The 24,459-nt window shown below is 44.6% G+C and overlaps 3 protein-coding genes across 3 annotated transcripts in view; 2 read left to right on the top strand and 1 right to left on the bottom strand.

The window, feature by feature from the left end:
• LOC138595859 (disks large-associated protein 1-like) overlaps positions 1-7,958 on the top strand; it is a 47,893-nt gene extending 39,935 nt beyond the window's left edge. The window contains exons 7-10 of the mRNA XM_069667339.1: positions 1,559-1,974; positions 4,137-4,228; positions 4,891-5,043; positions 5,516-7,958. Of these exons, the coding sequence (XP_069523440.1) occupies positions 1,559-1,974; positions 4,137-4,228; positions 4,891-5,043; positions 5,516-5,731 (877 nt within the window). The 3' untranslated portion in view covers positions 5,732-7,958. The remainder of the gene's footprint in view (positions 1-1,558; positions 1,975-4,136; positions 4,229-4,890; positions 5,044-5,515) is intronic.
• Positions 7,959-10,258: 2,300 nt separating this feature from the next.
• On the bottom strand, positions 10,259-14,846 carry tgif1 (TGFB-induced factor homeobox 1). The gene is made up of 3 exons (XM_069667424.1): positions 14,556-14,846; positions 12,541-12,770; positions 10,259-11,850 (listed from the first exon to the last, which is right to left on the bottom strand). The coding sequence occupies exons 1-3, from the start codon at positions 14,569-14,571 to the stop codon at positions 11,188-11,190; spliced, it is 909 nt and encodes a 302-aa protein (XP_069523525.1). The 5' UTR covers positions 14,572-14,846; the 3' UTR covers positions 10,259-11,187.
• A 2,779-nt stretch (positions 14,847-17,625) lies between these two features.
• On the top strand, positions 17,626-19,638 carry LOC138596055 (OTU domain-containing protein 1). The gene has a single exon (XM_069667637.1). It carries the CDS (start codon positions 17,799-17,801, stop codon positions 19,197-19,199), a length of 1,401 nt encoding a protein of 466 aa, XP_069523738.1. The 5' UTR covers positions 17,626-17,798; the 3' UTR covers positions 19,200-19,638.
• Positions 19,639-24,459: the final 4,821 nt, after the last annotated feature.

Below are 24,459 nucleotides of genomic sequence, written 5' to 3'. Positions count from 1 at the left end.
ACAAATCCAAGAGGTAAAGAGGCCCTCTGAAAGCAGCAGGATCTGGAATGTGCATGGAAGGACTCCACCTCTGTCCTGATTTATAACTTTCCGTCATGTTCAACACATGAATGTAATAAGAACATGCACTTTCTGCTTTTTTAGCTGCTCTTTTTTCCCTCCCCTCCTGCATACCTCCTTCATGTTTTATTGCCTCTTCTCTCCCTCGCACCGACTTTCTTCTCTTTAAACGCTCTTCCTTGTTCTCCTGCCTCCTGTGTATTGATATGTCTGTCTTTCTGTCTGGGCCGTGTTTGGCCTTGCCCGTCTCTGCCCCTGCAGGAAGTTGTTAGCGGGCTGATAGAAAGCAGGCTGAGGTCATTAGAAGTGAACACCTGCTCGGAGGAGTTACTCTTTAACTGCTCTTCACACATACACACACTCGCTGGCTGCTGGCGCGCACACACACACACACACGCACGCACAGACTGTGTTTGATCTTCCCGAGGCCGCTCCCTTGTTCTTCTTGCTCCCTCTTTTTTCTGTTCACGGAAGAGGAGAGATGAATGAGAAGAAGGGGAGGTAGAGATGAATGGGTAGCTTCGTGGAGGAGTGTGCGTCCGGAGATGGAGCTGTGATCGCTTGTGTGTGTCGTCCTGCAGGAAGGTCAAGCTGAGGTTCATGTGAGAGAAGATTCTGGGCATCTAGCAGGCGTGCAAGTTAGCTTCTTTTTTGTCTTGGAAAAGTTGGAGATTCTTACTTAATTGCACACGTTTAGCTGTAAATGAATGCATGCTTGTCATAAGTTTAAATGTGTACTTTTCCCTGTCTTTTGCGCTCATACGTAAGCTAATCGCCGGTTTTCTAAGTGGCTCAATGAGCAGCACTCCGCTACATGTTAATGAAAGATGTGCTTTGGGGTCATGTACCACTTTATGTTGTAATCTTACAGGATTAAACTACGGCTCTTCCAATCACTACACAGTTAGCTGGCCAGTTTCCCCCCACCCTGAAAACACCCACGTCTCTCTGGCGTCCCATTCATTACTGGAATGGTGAGCCGCTCTATAGAACCAAGCCAAATGTGAGTGTGTGGATTTAATCTTCGCACATGAGCGTGTGTGCCTGCTGTTGCACACAGTGTGGAGGGACTTGGCACAGGCCGCCTGACAGCAGCACAAAGCCTCTGAGCCAAATACGACATGGCACACCCAGCTGTACAGAAGGGTCCCAGGTGTGTGTGTGTGTGTGTACGATGGTGTGCCTGTGCTATGTGTGTACGTGCATCAGTCCCACACAGCAGGGCTTGTGGTGGGACAGACAATTGCACACTCTGTTGCTCCTGAATGAGCCAGGTGACAAAACACGCACACACAAAAGACTTTCCACACCACAACAGCTTCTCGTCGCTATCAGATATGAGATCGCTATCACACGTGAGATCGCTGTAATCAGAGAGTGCCTCCGAGAACTGTGTGTAAACAATATTATTATAATTACTGCTAAAAGGGACCTTACGAGTAAGTATAATCAATCACATACAATCAGATCTTAAATGTTTCTCTGCTTCCTGTCCTAGTTACCGCAGGATGACCCGCTCCAACAGCGTAACCACGGCCGTGCAAGCTGACCTCGACGACCCCACAGAAGCCCCGGCTCCACAGCCGCGCTACTGCGCCACCATGCCGCGCCAACACTCCCGCGACGCCGCCACTTCCACCGTCAGCATCCAAGGCTCGGGGAACCACTACCACGCCTGCGCGGCCGACGACTACGGCGAGGTGGGATTCGACCCGTCCATCCTGCCCCCTCCGGACCCGTGGATGGACAGCGTGGGCGAGCCGGAGGTGGACGGTCTGGAGGCCGTCGCTCGATCCGTGTGCCCCCGTGACGGCCGCTGGTTCCTCAAGCTGCTGCAGGCGGAGACGGAGCGGATGGAGGGCTGGTGCAGACAGATGGAGCAAGACGAGATGCAGATTGAGCTGCCTGATGAGAGTGAGTCATTAGCCCTGTTTGCACCTGCTATTAGCATGCGTCCTGAGTGATCCGATCACAAGGGGACAGCCTTAAGTACCGGTGTAGATGCACCCAGGATGCATTGTGGACATACTGAGATCCAGTCACATTATGAGGTGGTCCACCTTTGTTTGGCAGTGTGTACGCGCATGTGTCATGGGCCATATCAAGCACGACAATTAGGCCTTATTGACCTTGCATTGATTCCGTAAGGGACACTGAACCATATTTTCCAATATGGGACGATCCCATACAGACGAGGGAAGGCAGGACTGCGCCTGGACATGGGTGAGATAAGTGGCCCACAAGCAGCTCATCATAGTTTATAATAGTGCACCACATTAAAGGAGCAATTCGGCCCTGGAAGAAGCCACTGACAGTCAAAGCTGGTGTTCTCTGTCATCGATAGAAGCAATAATATTTTAAATTGGCGCCATAGCTGTGGAGAAAGTTGTACAAACAGCTCGTGGTTTCGCCCATTCTACATTCCTACAACACCCAGAGTGCATTGCGCCCCTCCCTCTGAAAGGAACAGCCCAGCGAGAGACGCTGGAGTGAAATACTTCAGTTTTCAGAATCTGAAATACGACAAGAATATACCAGTGGATCGTCTAAAAAATCTTCGTGTCTGCAGTCTACATTTCAAACCTGACGATTTTGATCGAGACATGACCTCGGAGGCGGGCGTCCTAGATTGAGGAAGTGTAGTTTAGCGAGCTCCCTGGCCTCCGCCCGCGTTGTCTGGTGGAGGTTTTCCAGGGCCCGTTGGAGAAGCGGATAGCGTCCTCCAAAGACACAGAGCAAAACTTTGAGCAAAAAAATTGGCGAACTGGCCCTTTAAGGATACAGACGTCAACATGCTCTCTCGCTCTGCTTTTAGTTTACATTACAGTTTTTTTATCAATTGATATTTGTCATAGGCTAATGAAGCTAATTTAGGCTACGTTTGTATTTGTATATGGAGCGGGAAGGTGGGAGTGGTCACTGCAGATGCATTTGCAGACACATAATAATGCTGGGTTTTGAGAGCCGCACTAAATTTGTGATCGGATCACCCAGGCCGCATGTTAACACCAGGTGTAAACAGCCTCACAAAGCCAGGATATAAAGACAAAAGTCTGTTGTACACTGATATTAGATCTATCTCCCCTCCTCTCTGATTCGGAGGGTGCTGGTATTCATGGTATCGCACCACAATAGCTGCTTGTTCCTGTCTCAGGCCCTCTGGCCTCCACAGACATACCGTGCATATTTATCAATAGGCCGCCGCCGCTGCTGCTGGACTCAGCCGCACATCTGTCCTTAAGACACACTGTATAATGATCCCTCACACACACACACACAGTCCCTGCGCTCCTCCAGGCACCTATTTGATCTTTACATTACACACATACTCACGCCGCAGTGCACGTCTGTAAACACATGTCTAAAAATGTTTTATGCACATGCACTCAAATGCACATACCAGACTGAGCAAACACGCCTCGGGCAGCAGGAACTGTATTTCTACCTGTCCTGGATTCCACGTCTCACCAAAAAATGTCATTGCTTATGCAGCCAGCGTGCTGTTTTGGTTCCAGGCGAGAGATTCTCTCACAGAACTGTGCGGAACAGGCGGCCCGTCTCAAGGTTATGTTTCCCCAGATCCCACACTGCCATGCACACACACCTCCTGAAGACATTGTGTCTGTAGTGCAGATTCATTACTCCCCTCTCAGTTTGTGATCCTGCTTTCTTCATGTAGAGTAATGTATGCACCGACAGTCCCTCTCCACGGGGATATGTCAGTCAATAAGGCTGACCACTGGTAAGGTTGTACAGTATAGCATGCCTGTTTTTTTAGTGTCTTTTTCTGCTGCAGAAATGTCATTTTTATTGTGTGTTCTTGTCTGGTTTCTATTTTTGGAGAGCATTTATTTGTATCTGGAATTTTTTTCAGTAACGATTTCATTCCCCAAAAGAAGCGCACACAAAAGAGGATTCTAGCGTCTTCTCCTCTGTTGCATTACACATGCAGTCCCTCTGTTAGTGCTGCAACATGCCTGCAGTCTGCGGCTCTGTGAGTAATTGCATTGTGAATGTGTGTGTGTGTGTGTGTGTGTGTGTGTCATGCATGTGCGCCTGTGTCTCTCCTCCTGCAGTCCTGGGGAAGATCCGCAGTGCAGTGGGGAGCGCCCAGCTGCTGATGTCCCAGAAGTTCCAGCAGTTCCGGGAGCTGTGTGAGGAGAATCTGGTATGTGTCACCTCATCCTCTGCATGCTCCCCCATCCCCCCCCCCCTCAGCCAACACTGACATCATCCTGCACAAATCATCCTGACAGGCTAGCGCTCATTTACTATGCATGTAGTGTAGAGTGTGCATCTACACGCCCTTACTGTCTTTCACATGTGGAAACAAACAGGGATTTTTAGATGCTAATGTATTGAAGAGGCCAAAAGCTTTTAAGTTTGAGCTGTTTTGTGCACATATTTAATGTCCAAATATTATAAGTACTTGTTTTGCATGATTTAACCATTCCAACAAAGCCTGTGCAAAAAAAGCTAAATAAAAAATACATTATAAAATAATTATTAACCCCTATTATTCTGTATATAATGCATCAAAATGCAACTTTTGAACTTTAAAATGTCTATATTTATAGTGTTAATGTGTCCACGTCCACTTATATTGAATCAAGTAGGATTTTAAAAAAAGAGTAAGAAGAAAACAAAAGCACATACTGGATACAGGCCCAGTACTCACTTGCATTTACAGTGTTGTGCCTGATTTATATAGAAATCTGCACCCGCAGTAAAACTGAAGCATCGTCTAGCAAATGCATCTTTACAAATCTGTTTGATAAGCACATAAATGTGTGTTTGTATGTGTGTAAAATTGCAATGTTTGTGCGTCAGAACCCAAACGCACACCCACGGCCCATCTCCCAGGACCTGGCCGGTTTCTGGGACATGCTCCAGCTGTCCATCGAGAACATCAGCCTGAAGTTTGATGAACTCCACCAACTCAAAGCCAACAACTGGAAACCTCTGACCCCGCCGGAAATTCAGGTGCACACTAAAATGCTTTAAATCATCTTAATGCAATTTTGTTCTGGCATGCTTTACTAACCTGCATGTTGGAGCTGTTATTACAATAGCTAATGATTCAGCGAAGCTTTGCTGTAGCATGCACACACGTGTGCGTTCTGTCATGTTGCCTGCCTGACGTCACCACTTGTATTTGTGTGTTTTGTCTTGTTGTTGACAGTGAGCTGCTTGTGAGAAGCTTCTCTACCTGCCATGCACCGTTGGGGCCTCTCCGTCTCCAATGGTCACTTTTACCTCACGCAATGGCCTCCCTCACACAAATGGCTGCCGCTGTGAACCATAACCTCACTCAGAATTGCATGCTATCAGAAGCTACGTCGCTCTCTCTAACCCTTGCCCGAGCTGGCTGCAGTTGTGTTGCTCCTTGCTGTGTTTTTGCTGCAGCTTTGCCATGACGACTCTGTCATTAAGACTGTTTATCATTCCTGTCCAGGAGAGAAGGATGCCCCCTCCCGTGCCAAAGAAGCCCCTAAAGGGCCACCCTTCCCTGGCTAGGGACCGCTCGCTGGAGAGCTCCGAGCGCCAGCGTCTGGAGGCTCGCAAACGCCTGCTAGCTGCCAAACGTGCCGCGTCGGTTCGGCAGAGCTCTGCTACCGAGAGCGCAGACAGTATCGAGATCTATATCCCCGAGGCTCAGACCAGACTATGAGACACACACACACACACAATAAATACACTGTCCCATCCACGCAATAGCACTGAACGCTGAGGCTAGGGTGCTAACATTACATAATCACTTTCTCTGCAGATCACTGTGGGGTCACAAAGGCAGATGTTTGAAGAAGAAATGTATATTTACAGTATTTATTTATTTATCTACCCCAGCCCTCCTCTTTTCCCCTCTCCCAGCTTTGATGTAGCAGCCCCTTCTCTTCCTGTACCACCACCCGCTCCGCACTCACAGAGATGTATCCCTTTTATAAGTGACCTGATATTACAAACTAAGCCAGGTGTAGCACAGCAGTGATGATTCACGCTTATGTGTGTGAGAGATTTCACAGGAAAACAGGGAGGAGCATGCATGTGCATGTGGAGCGCGCGTGTGTGTGTGTGTACTGTATATATACATGCAAACACACACACAAGGAGAGATGTATTAGATCTGTTTGGATCAAATGTGTCAAATGAAATGGGGAGACCAGACAGAACTATTGACTTATATTAGATACATATTATTTATGCTGATTTTATTTTTATAATATGTATAAACACCCATGATCTGACTCCAAACATACCTTAAAGAGGGTAGTTTTTGATTTCTATAATGCAGTTTAACGTGATAATGAGGAAAGACCAGACAAGGAAACTTCAGCGTGAGTGACACAGGTCGCCCTTATGGGTCTTTCCAGCAGCAGGGAAAGGTCAGAGGTCAGATTCAGCTCCTCCAGGAAGAGTGAAATTGAACGAAGTTCCAAATGCCACAAACCTAATCTGTGCGTGTGCGTGGGGAAAACGAGCGTGTCCGTGTCGTATGTCTCCGATGTTCATTTTAAAAAGTGCTTCCTATTTTTCTAGGTCTAAAGGGTCCTAGTTTTAATTAAAGGTAGCAGTATCAACAAACTGTAAACACACCACCCATATTGTCTCATTTTAAACTGAGCGACACACGTTTGTATAAAGAACCTACAGTACACGACGTGCATGCCGACACAAGATCTTTTATAACAGGTTCATCCTTTCTCGTGTTGCGTTCAAAGTCTCCGATGTTACAGACGATGCTAAAACACTGATATTTGGTACAATACTGGTAGTTGTACTATATTTTATTATGTCGTTTTTAGACGAGAGGCTTATCGACAGTATTGAGACTAAAAGGACTGAAAAGGGACTATTTTCCTCCTCACTGTGTGTGCACTATCTCTGCCTCCAAATGAAGCAATTATTTGAAGGTCATACAACAAAAAAACACAATTTGTAATATTTTGTATTCATGTTTAATTTATTGATTAGAACAATGACTGTTTATTGACATTGTGATTATTATTATGCACTGACAACAAGGCCCTTATACTGTGTTTATGTTTCGTTCTTTTGCATGACAGGCACTTTTTATTTTTTCGGTGATCAGCCTTAATTTCTGATACGATAGTCGAGCACAACAGCAGTCTCAGGGGAAGATGTGTGTGAATGTGTGTGTGTGTGAGAGCGTGTCTGTGTATTACCCATGGCTTCATCTCTTACTGTATATAACCCCCAGCCACCAGGTCTTTAACAAGGGAAGAATCCATGCCATGTTTTGACTCATGTTTGCCCTTATAAATGTAACAAGGTATTTCAGCCAGCTGCTTGAATGTGGAGACAATCCTGAGCCGGTTGAACCGTCACGTTCTTGTAACAGAATAGCAGGACTCTTGTGCCATTGGATAGTGAAGGATTTATTCCTGCTATTTGTCCCCATTGAAGAGACGTTTTTAAATGTGAAGGAACTCCAGTGATGAAGTAACCGTGCAGATTTGTAGTGGCTCGATATGAACTCTAGAGAGGATGCTTCAAAGTAACTTTAATGCCATTTTCTGTAGATTAAACTCATCTTAACTTCTTTTTTCTGTTTGTTTTTTTTTACCTTTGAAACTTGTATTTGAACTGTCTGATTTCTGTTCATGATATTAACATATCAGTATAACACTCCTGATATAGCAGGGAGTTAGAAACCAGAATGTTGGATTGTGCTTCGTTGCTAAACTCACTCCAGCAATCCTGGCGACTCTGAAGCTTGTGATGTAGTTATATAAAGAACATTCAAATAAACATTTGTACATAATTGAATGTTTCCCTATGTAAATGTCAACTTAAAAAAACCCCAATCAAATAACATATTAAGCAGATATACATTTTGTAATTAATGTTATTACACTGTTAAATGTTCTGGCACGTGTATGAGCTCTTATCAGCATTAAAAGAAATATCATTGCCATATTCTTGTGGTGCTCTTTTTGTCCCCTTGTCTCTACATGTGTTTCCAATATGAATATAATTAAACAGATTACAAGGCCAGCCCGTGTGCTTTCAGGGCATTTCCCTTCCGCAGGGGCGGGTCCCCATAATTAGACAGCACTTTTGGCCTTGGCTGAGCCCCGTCACTCCTGCATGCGCAGCTTCTGGTGATTCGTCATTCACACATCAGTCATGCTGAGGGGAGGCAGGCTGACCCCGGTGGCCAGAGTTCAGGCCGGGGGGGGCGGGGGTGAGGAAGTGTTGTTTTTGTGGAGAGCCTGGTTCTGGGTCTGTCTGCCTTTTGTATGGGCCGCCATGGTGGGCTTTAACTGCCCTCTGTGTCCCTGGACGTCTGTTTTGCCCCTTAATGGTGGTTACAACCCCGAGGAATGCGATTCACTTTCCAAAGAGCCTTTCCTGATGTAACTTCAATTATAATTATATTATATAATTATATATTCTAAAGATTTTTTTAATTGTATTTTATGTTTTTTATAGAATTTAAACTGTGTTGACATCTTTTCTTTTCAAACGTGATGATTTTATGATCTGCCTGTTTTTTTTGTCACCTTTTAAAGTCCAAATTTTAAAAATGTAAATAAAGGTTAGGGATGCACGATATTATCGGCACGTTATCGGTATCTGCAGATTATGGCTTGAAAATGACATCGACAGATATGTCCTTTTTCTGCTGATAAAACAGCACTTTAATTGTACCCATGCGCTCGATGATTCCCTAAAAAAGCTTGACGTAAAGCTACGACATTAACTCGGCGTGAAGAAGGGTGCAAGTTGTCCACTACAATGATACCCCTTTCCCACCTAAATTTAGCACGTTGACGCAGGTATATCTGACCCGGGAAGACCCGCTTATAGATGCTGATTGTCTCTGTCCCCATTGCCAGTGAAGTATCCTCCTTTCAGTCTCTTTTCTGCTGCGTCACCGTCTGACGTCACAAACGCGCCTGAAACAGGGTTAGTAAACAGTGAAGATGTTACGGTGGTTAGGTCTTTATTGTATCTATTACTCATTCAGGCTGTTTATCAAACTCAGCGACAATCTTCGAGCGCTGCTCGGACAGAGACGGCGGGAATTTGTAGCTGAGATGACAAGGAGTCGCAGAAGTTACCGACGGAGCATAGCATCGTGCCGGAAAGGGGGGCGGAGATTAGAGTGTCGACACGGGTTTTGTGTTCCCATCATTGCCGGGTCTACTGCAGAGTCATTTGACCCGCTTCTGAATGCCGATTGTAACCTTTCCCATTAAGCAAAAAAGCCGAGCGTTTTTTGACCAGTGGGAAAGCGACTTAAGAGTAGGGATGATATCAATTCCGCTACAGGGGAGACTTGATTCTGCAGTTAGGTGGAAAAAACATGCGCCTAACATATCGCTATCAAAATCGGCAAAAAGAGTTGGAAAATATCAGCATATCAGATATCGGCAAAAAATCCAATATCGTGCAGCCCTAATAAAGGTTGTGTAAAAAGTTTGGAACCAGCCTCCACAACAAGGCCTGTCACTTTTTCAGGCAACACTGAACAAAAGGTAGGAACGCATTGTGACCAGCAGGGACAGACTTGTTGGTGCAGTGCTCCAGCCACTTGTAACCAGTAATAATACTGTTTATTTAAGGTGCGACTGATAGCTGAATGTGGAGCACTGTGGTCTTTTTTTAAATCAAACAACATCAGCAAAGGTTTTCTTTTCCCTTACAAATCAAAACGAGCTTCAGAGAATAACATGTAATAAATAAAAAGGGTTCTTATCTCAGCAAATCTAGACAACAAACCCTATTGAGGCCACTGTAGGAGCTTTAGCAGCACCAGAAGGGAACAGCTGTCCTCCTCGCCTTCCACCAGCCACAGAGCTCGGTTGTAAGCTGCCTCATGTATTGACTTCCATTGACTCTATTGAGATGCAGAGACACACAAAGCCCCCGCTGGCAAGAAACTGTTGACGTCTGCCGTTTGCTGGTGTTAATTTATGCAGGATTATGCTAATTGGCAGGAGCTGTTGTAAACCTCTCGCACACAGGAATGTCTCCTAACGGCAGCCCGTGGAAAGACATGAATGCTATACTATTTCTGTGCTCCCTCCTTTTATTTACCGAACGCTCTGACTCACTCTTCTCATCCTACAGGGGTGAATCAGTCATCTTCACATAGATCAGATTTACAAGAATACAGGCCGCGTCAATGCAGATTTAAGTGAGGGAAAGTAGCAGACGATGAAGTCTGAGATGTAGAAAAACAAAACTTTATTTGAATCCCATGTGACCCCTATTTGCCACAAACATTGCACAGTATGAAAAGAAATCACATCATTGGGCATGGTGTCACATTAACTATACACATGGTCCTATTATACATGAAAATGCTTTTTTGGTGATTTCAAAAGAATCGCTGTCTTTGTCAGGTCGTAAAAACAGCAACAAGACATCTGTAGTGTTTTAATTTTCCAGTCCACTGGCCGTCGTTTTTTGTTTCCGCTGAGTGACGATGGGATGAAGGCTCCGACTAAGAACCTGCTACATTGGTCATCTGAATTATCCCGTGACGGGACAAAAGAGTACAAAAAAAACAAAAAGCATAGAGGTTTTTTTTCCTTTTAAAAATAGCTAAAAGTAAATACAAAATCAAAACTATACTTATACTCATGAAAACACATAACATTTACTACAGTAGTGAATAAGTTTGTCATAGATGCCAAGAGCAAAGTATGTTTAAGACACTGAGATGACCTTCCTCTGCCTTTAGTGTGCAAACAAACGAGGCAGACGTACATGAACTGTGAAATGTGTGACAGTAAACGTGTGTGGACGAGGGCTGCTTCTAGCTCTCTACAATGATACACAGTATAATGGAAAGACATAAGACAGGCAGCATTTCTCCGATAACATTTTTGGTCCCTGTGTGCAAATAAGATACACATGTAGATACATACGCATGTATGTGAAATGATAAACAACTTACAGCCAAGGCACCTCGATACAGTCTCCATAAAAAAACATCCTCATCATTGATTGGTATACCAAAAATAGAAATGATCAGGCTGTCATGTGTTTGTTCTCTGTCGCGTGCAGACAAGTCACTGAACTCTGAGGAGTTCCACAGTCAGAGACACAAAGTCAGTCTCCATTCCCTCCTCTTCTTCTTCTTCTTCTCCCTTTTTAGGAGACAAGCTGTTTGGCCTGCAGCTCCATCTCTGCAGCCCGTTTCAGGGCCACGTCCACCAGGAGCTGGAAGCCGCTGAAGTCCTGTGTGAGGTCTGGAGGGGTTGGGGGAGGGGTGTTGAAGAGCCCGCTGCGGGGGCTCAGGTTGCCCTCCATGCTGGTGCTGCTGAGGATGGTGGTAGTGGTGGCGGTGGCGGTGGAGAGCGGCGCTTCCTCTCTGCACCTGAGCAGCGCCTGCGCGTGCTGCAGCAGCTCCTCCGCCCTGTCGCAGTTAATTCCCGGCACGGAGGGGGGCGCGGCTGTCGGGCTGGCCTGCATCGCCGTGGTGACAGTAGTGTGACAGATGACAGACGGCCGGGTGGGGATGAGCCCTGAAGACGGGGACACGGGAGTCGGGGAGGGTATGGAGGGAGACGCCGCTTTCCTCAGGACGCTGGACGCTGCTGGATCGAAGCTGGAGGGGTGGAGGACTCGCTTGTCGTAGCTCTCCTCCGTCCCCGCCGCCGGGCTGCTGTGTTTGGGCGACTGGGAGCTGTCGGAGAAGCTGTCGCCGGCCTTGCTGCCTTTCCTGGATATGGTGAACTGGTTGGGATCTTTGCCGTCTTTCCTCAGCATCTCTGGAAGAAGTCGCCGCCGTGCGTTGATGAACCAGTTGCACACCTGGAAAAAACATAAACAAAAGGCATGCTGTGAGAAGGCTGCGTCGCACGGCTCACTGATGATCTGCCTTGCTCTGCTGGTACTCTTATCCCCAGGTGCAGTTGGCACCTGTGTTTTCAATAGAGACATCAAAATAAGAGGGCAATCTAATCACACTGCATTTAACCAGAGGCTGTGTGTGTCACACTATTAGCATTCTAGCTCTGCAGAAACTTAAAACCAGACATCTAAGATTTAAAACAAACTTTCATCAAAACATGAGGAATACTTTTCAATATAAACTAATCTCCTCTTTCATAGCGGTAATCACGGTCATCTCTTATTTCTTTCTTCTGTCCTGCAGGCTAGTTGTAACTGGCTTTGGGAGACTTGCAGCTCTAACCCTGTAAATGACTCTGCATTGTTCCCAGACAGCTGGGATGGAAAGGGGCTGGAGGGAGGGAAATTCCTGTCCGAGTGCCTCAGCCAAGCCCACAGCAGCTCAGGCACACAGGGAGTGAGCTTACTCATGTTGTCTCAGGCTTTAAAGTTGCAACATCAAGCTGCATTGGATGACCTTCAATTCTCTGTTTATGTGTCATGTTTTGTTAGCTACCTAGACAGGAAATTATTCACTCAGGCTGACACATGCTTCCTCTACTTTTACAGCGGTGTGTTGACACTCTAGGGGAGTCTTTTCGGTGTCCGTACCTGCAGTGTGGAGAGCTGCGTCTGCTTTGACAGGAGGGCTTTCTCCTGCTCAGAGGGGTACGCGTTGTATCGGTGCTCGTACAGCCAGTCCCGGAGGATCTGAACCGACTCCTTGGGCAGATTCCCCCGCCGTTTCCTCTTCCCGCTGCTCCCCGCGCTGGACGACAGATCCAGAGGGGCGTCCACGCTGTCCTCGTCATCTGTCTCGCTCCCTGACAGCATCATCAAACCTGCGCAGAACGAGCAGGAGCAAGGAGAGGGGGAGAAAAAAAAAAAAAAGAGTGCGTAAGAAACAGGACAAAGAACAATGTGTATCCTCTTATGTCAGCCTGTCTGTTGTCGGTCTCACAGCCGCTCTGCTGCAGCCGTTCACCAAACGCAAGCTGTCTGGGAGGCAGCTGATGTGTCAGAAGCAAGCTGTCAAGTTCAGCCATGTGATTCATATATGGAGCCAGGGAGGGTGTGAGGAGGAGGAGGAGGAGGAGGAGGGAGCGATTGAGTGAGGGAGGGAGGGGGGGGACGTCACAAAGGCTGGTCTGATGCTCTGGCAGTTATAAAACCTGCCTCGACAAATACAAGCCAGGTCTACTGCACGGAGTGAGAGCACACCTTGCATGTTTGGATAAGTAAAGTACACTTGGCTGACCACAAGTAAAATCACTGCATAATAAAGGGAGACTTTTGTTTTGGGGATCGGCAACAGTGTATTTGCAAAGATTACAGAGCTGCTTTCCTTTTTTAACTTCAGGCATGTCGAATCAAAGTCAATCACGATCAAACGGGATTGGGGCCTTTGAATTAGCCTACTTTTTAATGTTTTAGCCTGAGAAAACAAACCCTGTTACATGTTTGTAAAACCCACTTTGATGTCAAAGTTAAAGAAAGTAAAGTCCAATTTACAAAAGTCATTACTTTTAAAAGAAAAAGCACGTATCTTTATGTATATGTGATGATTAGGTCACTATTTGCATGGGTAAAAGCAGCTTGCACAGCACGCACACCAAACTCCATTGAGAAAATACTGAATTTAAGGGGTATTTAATCCTATGCAATCTGGTCTGGGGCAAACTAGTGGGAAAGGAATAAGAAAGTTCCCAAGTCTGAGCGGCCAACAGGATGAGGTAATTACGTAGGCTGGAGAGAGGGGAAGGGGGAGGGGAGACCTGTTGCAAATCAGCGTCTCCAGACTAAACAAAAGAATCTAGGGCTGCGTGCTTCTTTGTATGCAATTCAAAAGTTTTTACACGCAAACAGCGACTTCGCCATAAAGTTTACTCACTCCAAAACACCACAGTGTAACAGAGTGGGCAGAAAACACGTTTCAACGCCACGAAGACACTGGTTTTTGTAAGTTTAACCAACTTGTAAGAGGTTTTCTATTGTGTGTGTGTGCGCGCTGCACCACGAGGTCCATGAATGTAACAAGGCAGCAACTTCCCACAATGAGGTCAGGATGAACATTAGCCTACATTTGGATTTAGAGACAGTTAAAAGCTGCTGAAGGTGTTTAGTCTTATGGAAGACGGCTAAAAAGATGCAATACATAGATTTTTAGAAGCTTTAAAAATGTAACACTTCAAACTGTTGAACTCACAATAGTCGCCAAACTTTAACGTGTATCCTCAGTTTCGTCAAACTTTGATACAAATGTGGCGCCTGTCGCTTAAATTAGCCAAACGTCAGCCTCGTTTTAATCACTTTTGACGTTTTGTTCAAGACGTAAAGTTAGCCCAGTTACACAGTGAAATGAAAAACAGCACACATGGCGAAACAGTCGTGTGTTATTGTGTCAAAACGGGAATAAAACACCCAGAAAACAACAAATAATGAACAAACCAAGCTATATTGACTTTTGACATCGCGCCAGCACATGGCAGAAAAAGCCCCCTGTCATGTCTGGAAAGGAAACAATAGACTGCATGGTTTGCATATGAGGGAAATCGCTCTCTTTATCGTCGTCTCTGCTTATCTAAACTAAATTTGACTTCATTCTTCTTAAAATAACTCAAACCTACCTTTTTTCGTCTTCATCTCCGTCCGAAAAATCTCACTTTTTCCTTGTGTAGCACAGAAGAAAATTGCCTTTGTGTTAGCGCAGTGTTTTTCTTCTTTCCTCCAGATATCCACAGTGTGTATCCGAATATGCGAAAATCCTTATTCATCAAAAACTCGCTTATTTCCCCCTTGTTCTTTCTCCTCTTCTGGTCGTCCTGGTTTGGAGACTTAAGGAGGGGGGGTTACCTGAGATCTCTGCGTCCTGTCGGCTCAAAGCCCTTTTCTCATTGACTGTGTGTGTTTGATCCTGAAACTGGGTGACAGCTATCTTTGACAGCTGCGTGACTCAACGCACAGAGATCCTCCCACCGTGGAGGGCAGAGGAAAAATCTCTGACATCAGCATGGCTTGTTCCACTGACATGGATACAGTCTCGCTAAGCTTTAAACTACTACAGACAAACAAAAACACCAACATTTAGGAAATTATTCAAGCAAGTTCCGCAGAAAGTCGTTGATTTAGGCGGGCCGTCCAAATGTCAACAACAACAACAGGCTGCCCGCGAGCACTGCGGACCTCGTGGTAACATCTTACATAAATAATAACCCCGATGAAAAATCACGTTATCGCTACAGGCTATATTGACTCTTCTGTGTCTGCGTTTGCTACCTTATCGCACTTTGTGGTTTTTGTCTCCTTTGGTATCATCTCACTATTTTGTATAACAGATTGTCTGTGGTATTTAATTGCTACACGTAATTCTACGAGTGTATAATCTTTTTGGTCCTATTGCTTTTCCGTATCAAAATATTTTCGTGCACAAAATCGCAGGACTTATATTATGTTGATGCTAATAATAGTAAATGCTATGTTTACACTAATGCACTTTCACAATAATAGACACTGCATCCTGTAGTAACCTGCAGAGACAGTATCATTTTCTTGCCTTTTTTGTGTGTGTGTAATTTCCCCCTTAAAAAAACGAAACCCCAAAGCACCGTACGCTAATTTCTCGCGATATTGACAACGTGTAAAGTCCAGGATATAGGCTACTTTGGTGTAATAGAGGGCTGTTGCGCCCATTTAGTGCACCAGTGCAGGTTACTATAAAGACAACAGTAGGCGACAGCGAGCGAGGGAAAAAAGATCAATTCCCTCATTTGTATGCGGTGCACAACCTTGCGACAGCTGCTGTAGCATCGTCTCTTTACATGCATTTGTTCCAGACAGACGTACATTTCTCTGTGGAAAGCTAAATGTCGCCCCCGCGTGTGTGATTGTGGTACTTTTACCCTGAACGCAGCATCACTGGGAAAACATATGGTCCTCTGACTCCCTCTGGTGGCTCGATGAAGTAAGTATTTTCTCAGGAGAAAGCCTACTTGATATTTATTTTAATTAACATTGCTAAAACGCCACACGTGTCACTTAAAAAAAAATGTATACAAAGTTGAAAATCTATGTAATTTTTTAATTTTTTTTACTAGGCCATAATATGACATTGCAGCTGCAGCTGCTCCTGACGATAACTGACAATAACAACTGACGATATAGGTCTATATTAAGCACTCCCATTCATATCAAACACAAGTAGCGTGACTCTGTTTCAGGCGGACAGGCTCAAACAGTCAATGTGTTAAAAATAGAGATGTGAGCAGGTTGGGCATGCAGCAGCCTGTTGCCGGTAAGTCAATAGCAGCCACTTTCAGTATAATACGCTTTGAGTCACACCCTATTTCATAATGGCACATGTATGATGATAAGAATGATAATTAAAACAGGGAATACATATATATATTATGAATTTCGCTTTATTCAAAATAATTGATTCAGTAACTTCAATGGCCCTTGTCTCTCGCTGTTGGTAGTTTTTCTCCGGTCGTTTTTAGATATTGTAGTAAGAAGGGTTGAAGGAGAATTTTTGTGTGTTTTCACAAGTTCCCCTGCCACTGTCCACCTTTACTTCTTCGATCACTGTTTATCACATGCTTAACAGTTCAGTAACACCATTCTATACGGGAGGAATATGGAAAGGGGTTAGAACAAAGGAACTATAGCCCACTGACAGGAAATGTTTTACACTCTATCACTCAATTTATTTAGCTGTGACACATTGAATTCTTTAAATTACTCGACTTGTGGTCAAGCACCGATGCTGTGCCTCAGTCAGAACCTGTAAATCGAGAGCTGCGTCAAGCTACCCACAAACAGCGATACCATACCGGATATTAGGCGATTCTGCTTTCAAAATAAAGTTGAAATTGTTGCGTATTTTGTGGTACCAGTCATCCATCAATCTAAACTTCAAAATTCAGATCAATTACATTTCAAGCAGTGTTCTTTAGTTGAAAATTTCTCTATATAGTAAATGTGAAACGACAAATCAAACCCATTGATCACACAGGTATTTTCTGTGTCTATAGCTATAACTAATTATGTGACTTCTGACTTGTTTTCAGTGTATAACACATTTTTAATCTACGCTGATTAACAATAAAATAAAATAAGAAAAAAACGTATGTAATTTCACGCAATGCTAAGTTTAAGATAAGATAATCCTTTATTGATCCCCAGAGAGGAAATTCGGGTGTTGCAGCAGTACAGCAAGTAGGTAAGTAAATACAATATAAAAATAAGAATGTCACAAGTAGATGGCAAATAAATACAGTGCTATATATGACAGTATGTATATGTAAATAATGTAGTAGTAAAAAATCAAATATAAAGGTAAAATTGCAATTATATTGTATAATATAGTATAATGTAATAGATATACAGTATGGTATTTATAATAATATGTAAAATTAAAGGAATAAAATATATGTATAATCATAACGTAATAATGTATATTACAGCAGCAATACTAGAATATACTATATAATATACTATATATTTATTATAAGCTTTACCTCAATTTTATGAGGTAAACATCATGTAGCTTATCGTTTAACAAATTCCAGTTTAACTCTACAAGTACATAAAATAAAATAAAAACAATGTTTCGTCGACAAGGATTTTATTTTGAAAGGATTTAAACAGGAAACGTATAGGTCCTATTCTGTTTGACTTGACACTGTTGAAGCGGACCGTGTCTTGTAACAGTTTGAAGTCTAAATTTAGGGAGGCACCCCAACAGCAAATGACGCAAGAAGGCTAAAGTGGACAGTCTCCTCGTCTCTGCGTGTCAACGGTGACAGGACTCAGGACCATGGAAACGCTCCCTACAACTTTGCTGTTGTTGATGACACTGGGGGTATTTTTAGATGTTGTTGTCATGTTTCCGTAACGGCCCGGCGGCGGCGTTCAGTATAAAGGACTCCTTCAAAATGCAGCTGTACAACAGTGTGCTGACACACTATCCGAGGTCGTCTCGCAAAGTTACAATAACTTTATCGGCGGCTTCTGAGCGTCTGAACGGAACTACACCGAGTTCCCCTGAGGCCGATAAAGCGGGATTTACACACCCAGGAACAACTCCAGCGACCAACGGGGATCCGGCGAGAGAGCCTGCTGCTGCTGCTTCTTCCGCAAACATGCCTGCCTTTTCATGCTACGAAGCTTCATCCATGAGGCCGATTTACTTCACGTCGACTGCTGAGATATTAATCCGCCGACCTGATGGAGTGGAGAGGTCTGTTCCTGTTCATATAGTGAGGGAGTCCAAGACCAAACCAGCCTCCCCTGACTCTCAGATGAATGGTGACAGTATCCTCTGCAATGGCTGTGACTCTGACGTGATTGTGGATTTGATAGATCACATGAGAAACGGGACGGATGATTTCCCAGAGCTTGTTGGGGATCATTTTTTCAACAGCCACAACATTTCCAGACCCAGAGAAGAAGAAAATGGTATGATTGGAAATTCAAGTGAGGATGATGCAGTTTCAGTGATGGATGTCCCCTTCAGAAGCAATGGATGGTCCTCGTTACAAGAAGAGGAGCTGGCTCACCCTGAAGGCCCCATAAAGGAGGATTTTATAGGCCCTGCTGCTCCAGCTTCAGAGGACAGACGGGCCTTCGAGCTCAGTGTTCTTCAGGAGTCAGCTCCACAGAGAAGCCAAAACAGAGAGGACGTCAACGATAAAGTCACCCGCTACCTGGCTGAAGTGGAGAAACAAAACAAGTACCTCCAGGAGAGGCACAAATTCAGGTACCACGTCATTCCAGATGGTAACTGTCTGTACAGAGCCGTGTGCAGGGCCACGTTCGGGGACCAGGCGAGGCACAGCGAGCTGAGGGAGCAGACGGTCCACCACATCGCCGACCACCTGGACGAGTTCAACCCCATCATCGAAGGCGACGTAGGCGAGTTCCTGATCAACGCGGCGCAGGACGGCGCCTGGGCCGGATACCCTGAGCTCCTCGCCATGAGCCAGATGCTGAACGTCAACATCCACCTGACGACAGGAGGGAGCCTGGAGAGCCCCACCGTCTCCACCATGGTGCACTATCTCGGGGGGGAGGATGCTTCCAAACCGGCGATCTGGCTGAGTTGGCTCAGTAACGGTCACTACGACGTCCTTTTGGACAACTGTCTCCCGAACCCGGAGTACGAGGACTGGTGCAGAAACTCCCAGATGCAGAGGAAGCGAGACGAGGAGCTGGCCAAGTCGATGGCGGCCTCTTTGTCCAAAATGTACATTGAGCAAAATGGGTGTGCGTGAAAGAAGAACACTGTATTTTCAGAGTAAAAGGATGCACACTGATACAGTAGAACCCAGAACCACTGTGCTCGGTTCCTACATGATATAAATTATTTTTTATAAGATTTATACAACGAGAGAAAGGACGTGCAGTGCACATACTTTAGGTTATTGTACAGAGTTTTCAAAAATAGTGGCAGAAAAAGTTTGCAAGAGTGTGAGCCTGTTCTTTTGGGTAGTTTGGGTTATGATGACATGATTGAATTATTTTTACTGTATATGTCTGAGCTTTTTTGGGTTGCCTTTTTCCTTTGTCTCCACATTGTTTAAAATCTGTATAGCTACTCTCTTTTGCACAAACGTCCTGTCAGAGAGTTTGATTTCAAGGTTTTTCTATTATTCCATTTCTATTTAGGCTTTTGACAAAATATTTCAAAATAAAGTTTGAAAGAAAACCTGATTTGTGATGATTTAATTTTTAATTATCACCTGTCTCTTGTTCCACTGCTTTTGTCATCCGGTATCATCATGATTGTGTCAGCTGTGTCATCTTGCGTGCAGAATCGTACGTCCCTGAAATGAGACTCATCCATTTAGCAGCATGACTCGATGCATTACTCATCCTTCACTTCCTGCCGTCCTAAAGTGAAAAGTGGTGTTTGGAATATGTAACAAACAGCGACTCCGGAGCCGATGACCTCTCTTTCGGGTCAGGCTGCAGAACTTGGTGCATTAAGAGACACCACAAGAGGCCTGTGTTTTGTCAAAGCAATGTGGAGCTTGAAAGCACTTTGCACTATTTTGTACACCACTACAATTTGACACTAGTTTGTGGAAGTGCCGTTCCCTCTGTAAATGTGCAGTAACTTTCTTTGGCCATGTGGTGGCAGCAGAAACAAGTTGTGAACGCAACAGTCACATATTATTGCCCTACACACTGGGTCTGTATGTGACTGACTAAGTAACTGACTGAGTGAGTGACGGTACTTTCGCAGCCGTAGAGAGAGAGTTGCGACATCGCAACTGCGGATCATGTAGCATATTGGACCTCGACTGACGCGACTCTCTCTCTATACGGCTCTGGATACTTTGTTCGGGGAGTAGGCGGGGCTGCTCCTCCGCTGCTCGCCCTCTGCCCTCACCTACGTCCGCAGCGCGCAACTGCTTTCAAACACGTTGTCATCGGCCTCATAAGGACAGTCCTTGCGGTCAGCCACATACTAGGTTTTGACCGAGTCTTGTTGAATGTCAAGTGCGATAAGATATTGCAAATTTGTCCATGGTTCAAGTCCAATATTCAGGTGCTAGATTTGTCATTTGATAAGTGGTTATTATGAAAATGTTGGCTATAGCTGCTATAAGGAGAGGAAAACATGCACACAACCTGCTTATGCATAGTTTAACTTATGTGGGATTAAAAGTCTTTGGGTCAATGTTGCAATTTTTTCCCATAATCTGCAACATGTTGTTTATCCCAACTCTGTACTGTCTTTTTTATAACCTGTTTGTACGGAAGCCCTAAGCGGACATGCATCCATACATTTAATTTACACTGGTTTCCCATGGGAACAAGTAATTTCCGGTTGTTTTTTCAGGACTTATTTTTCTCGTTATCTCTGGATAACAAAACTGGTGTTCCCATTATAACAGATTAATTTATCTCATTATCTCCAGATGTGAAAGCTTGTTTTCTCGTGATAACGGGAAAAAATGCTGCCATTGCCCACACTAATGAGGTGAGTTAGGCCTGTTTCTATATCTGTTTTGTGCTTTTACAACCTTGGGGATACGAGTCATCGTCATCTGGCGTGATGGTGGTGCAGTGTTGTTATCTCGAGATAATGAGACAAGTGAGTTGAGATTTCTGCAAATGACTCTTTATCACGGGAAAACAGAATATAATGTATGGATGCATGTCCGCTTAGGGCTTCCGTAGGGCAAGTAAAAATACATTTTAATAGCCTATATGCAAGTTACTATAGATGCTATCCACCAGTAAAGTAGGTTACTCTTTCCCAGCATTAGGTCATTATATTGTTCGACAAGAATAAATATAAAATACGGTTCAATAAATGATGACACATTTTGCAAAGTAGAACACTTTTGGCAAACATTAGGACTAGAATATGAATTGTACAGATGCTGAGAGGAGCCACAAAGGAGCTGATTTTTTTTAACCATCCCCGACAGACTGACAACGTTGCAATTTTCTTCCACTCGGTGGCGTCGTAGCCCCCATATACAACCTGACAAAGTGGCTGAAGGAATTCTGTTTTGGGCTGTTGGTTCCCAGTATTCTCAAATAAGAGAGAAAAAAATGTTTCCGGATTAGTTATTGATTTCTGGATTAGTAATTGATCCATGGGGGAAATTGTGGACTACCGTTAAATAAAGTAGACTGCCTAGAAGAAGAAGCTCATGTGATTCTGATTTTTTAAAAATCCTGAATAAGGAGGCTGAAAAATACCGATATAAAGGCCTATGAAACATCACACAGCCCTCTACCTAAACTTTATCATGGGGTTATTATGAATCATTTGGCCTGAGAGCTTTACAATGATGACGTAACCCTGCAGTCATGTGGACATTAGAGTGAAAAAAAAAAGTTTTTATCTGTTTAAATGCGGGAGCAGAGACAGAGCTTTTGCCTGCTCCAGAGCGTCTCATATGGAGCAGAAAGTATCAGGATACAGAGGAGCAGAGGGCAGGTGAGAGTGGACCGAGCTGCTGCAGTACTGGCACGCAGTCAGCAGCACACACACACACACACACACAGAGAGGGAGCAGAGGGAAAGTCAATGACAGACGCTTCCCACCGGTGTGTGTACTAGTGAAGGATTCCCACGCGCTCACAACGCACAGTCAGTACAGCCGCGTGCTCGGAAGTTACCGGATACTTTGAAACAAACCGAGAACACAGTTGGTGGTCGCGTGCGTCTGACCTGAGGGGTGGAAGCTAACGGACATGTCGGGACACCGGGTGCAGTTCGCGGACCTTCCTCCGAGTCAACACAAAGGAAGTCCCAAATTTCACAGTAAGAACAATTATTGAGTTGTTGCGTCTTCTGACCTTCATTTCACCAGCATGTTTGTGGAAAACTCTCGAAGTTTTGGGCTCAGCTTCCCCTCTTAGCTGTCAAGAATATTTTTGTAACTTTATATTAAGTAATTTTGTGACGCAGAGGCAATTTAAGCTAACATAACTTGAGAATGATCTTTTCTCTAATTTCACAAATGTTAGCTTAAAGTAGTCACGGTGTTATAAGTAGCATAACTACACACCCCAGCTGTCTGAAGGGAGACAGTTGTGCTCTATAAAGCTTGAACTACATGTTACCCTTCTTATAATTAAGCTTAATTAAAGTACAATCAAGGGAAAACAGATCTACCTTTTTAAATATTAGTTTCTTTAAAGATTCTTCAACTTTTTGTCTTCTAAGGAAATGTGATAATAGTTTCAGACACGCACAATATTTCCCCTGCTCACATGACCTAAATGTATGTTGGTTATACTGCATATGCGCTGTGTATCCTCCCTATGCGTGCCTGGTATGTGGAGGCTGTGATGACCCTTCCCTTGTGATGCTCCCTGCATGTGCATCAGTGGTGTGATCCCATTCACTGCCCACTTCATACACTTATCTGAAGTGGCAGTTGCCCTTTACGTGCTGCTGCTAACTTTTTCCCCCTCATGCTCTGTCTCATTAAGGTGATGCTCACCTTGAGATGCATTTAGGGACCACTTCACTGCATCTCACTGTCTTAAAGTACACCACATAAACAGAAACAGGAGGAGCGCATTCAGTGCTTTTTATTGCATGGCTGGATGGCTCAAAGATGTGCCTCTGATTGCATGTGAGGTGCGACCGTGTCAGCCGTCTCTGCCTCTGCTGCTGTGTGCTGCAGTGTGTGCATTACAGCATGAGACACAGAGAAGCTTAGCTCATCTCCATGGTGACATGTTGAGTGACAGGACACGTGAGCGAGGACGCAATGGAAAATTGCCAGTTTGCTGCAAAGCCCTCCAGAGGGGTGCATCTTCAGTGCACACTGGTTTTATGACAGCGCATGTGAGAGCTTGTGATATATTTGTTTCTATGATGGCAGCTGCTCTGGCAGCTTGATGTGCTTTGTCACAGTTGGTCAGTAGCATGCATGTAGGCAGCAGGGTGAAAAGGGCTGATGTTTTGTGCTGCTCAAGCTCAGGTTGCATGCTGGGTCGGTGTGTGGAAGGACAGAACGGCAGCTTCAGCAGAAAAAACGCACATTCTGACTCAGCCGAAACGTTTCTCCTGTTGTACAGACGCAGGTGACAGAGGGGTCAGGTTGCAGACTTGTCTCCTTCACTCTCTCTACGATGTATACCACACTTACATGCATTAAACTCAGTCATTTGTCTCCCTAAGTTTTTAAACTCACACAACCATTCTGTATGATAAACACAAATAGCACCTGGATGGCAACGAACAGAAGCTCTTCTATCACACCATTCATTTTTAGACTGCTGGAACAGCTAATGAGTTTAGCATCACGAGGAGGAAATACACCACATGTGAGCAGTTTGGTGTGAAATATGGAAAGCCAGCTCTGTCAAGCTCATTGTCATTGTTTTGGTCTCGTCACCCTGGACTTCCATCTCAAACAATGTGCAGTACGCAACTACATATAATTTAACTGTGCATTTTTAGCTGTGGTACTATTCCCTGTCTGTGTCTGCTCATGCTACCCACCAACTTTCCCTCGCTGTTGCTGCAGCTGGCAGGAGAAAGCACATTAATTTCTTTAGCCTGATTGAACAGGTTATGTTTAATCTTCTGCAGTGCCAGATGCAGCAAAGGGAGGAGAATTGGATAAAAGTGCAACAGTTAATTTCCTCAGTCTGCATTAGGAAGCGGCTTTTGTAGAATTACAGGGAGACAGAAGGTATGGGTTTGTTTTATTCTGCCTTGTCTCTTTATTATTGCGACCTGAAAGTGCTAACACACTAATGTATTAAAAAAGAAAGAGGTTTAAAAGTGTCAGAACCGTGGAAGAGCCAAACATACCCACTTTGGAAAAGTCTCCATTTTCAGTAGTTGGAAACGCTTGGTTAGGATGCATTCAAGACCAAGAGACAAAAAGAAAAACTGGTGTTTTAAAGGGCCAGTTCGCCGATTTTCAACCTCACTCCTATCATGCTATTATGGTAGAAAAAATGCAATTTCGATCTGTGCCTTTGGACGCTATCCGCTTCTCCAAGGGCCTTGGAAAACCTCCACCAGACTACGTAAAATGCAACATC

Source organism: Semicossyphus pulcher, unplaced genomic scaffold (assembly GCF_022749685.1).
Source record: "Semicossyphus pulcher isolate SPU_LCO1_2020_fin unplaced genomic scaffold, fSemPul1.0.p SCAF_18, whole genome shotgun sequence".
Lineage (NCBI taxonomy): Eukaryota > Metazoa > Chordata > Actinopteri > Labriformes > Labridae > Semicossyphus > Semicossyphus pulcher.
Note: the sequence above shows the minus strand (reverse complement) of the source record. Positions and strands in the feature narration are given on the sequence as shown.

What these genes read in the sequence shown, in the direction of transcription:
- tgif1 (XM_069667424.1), bottom strand. An exon ending in CGCAGCTCTCCACACTGCAG is followed by an intron (nt 11,851 to 12,540) that starts GTACGGACACCG and finishes TGTTTTTTCCAG; the next exon opens with GTGTGCAACTGGTTCATCAA.
- LOC138596055 (XM_069667637.1), top strand. Translation starts at nt 17,799, where the DNA reads ATGTTGTTGTCATGTTTCCGTAACGGCCCGGCGGCGGCGTTCAGTATA.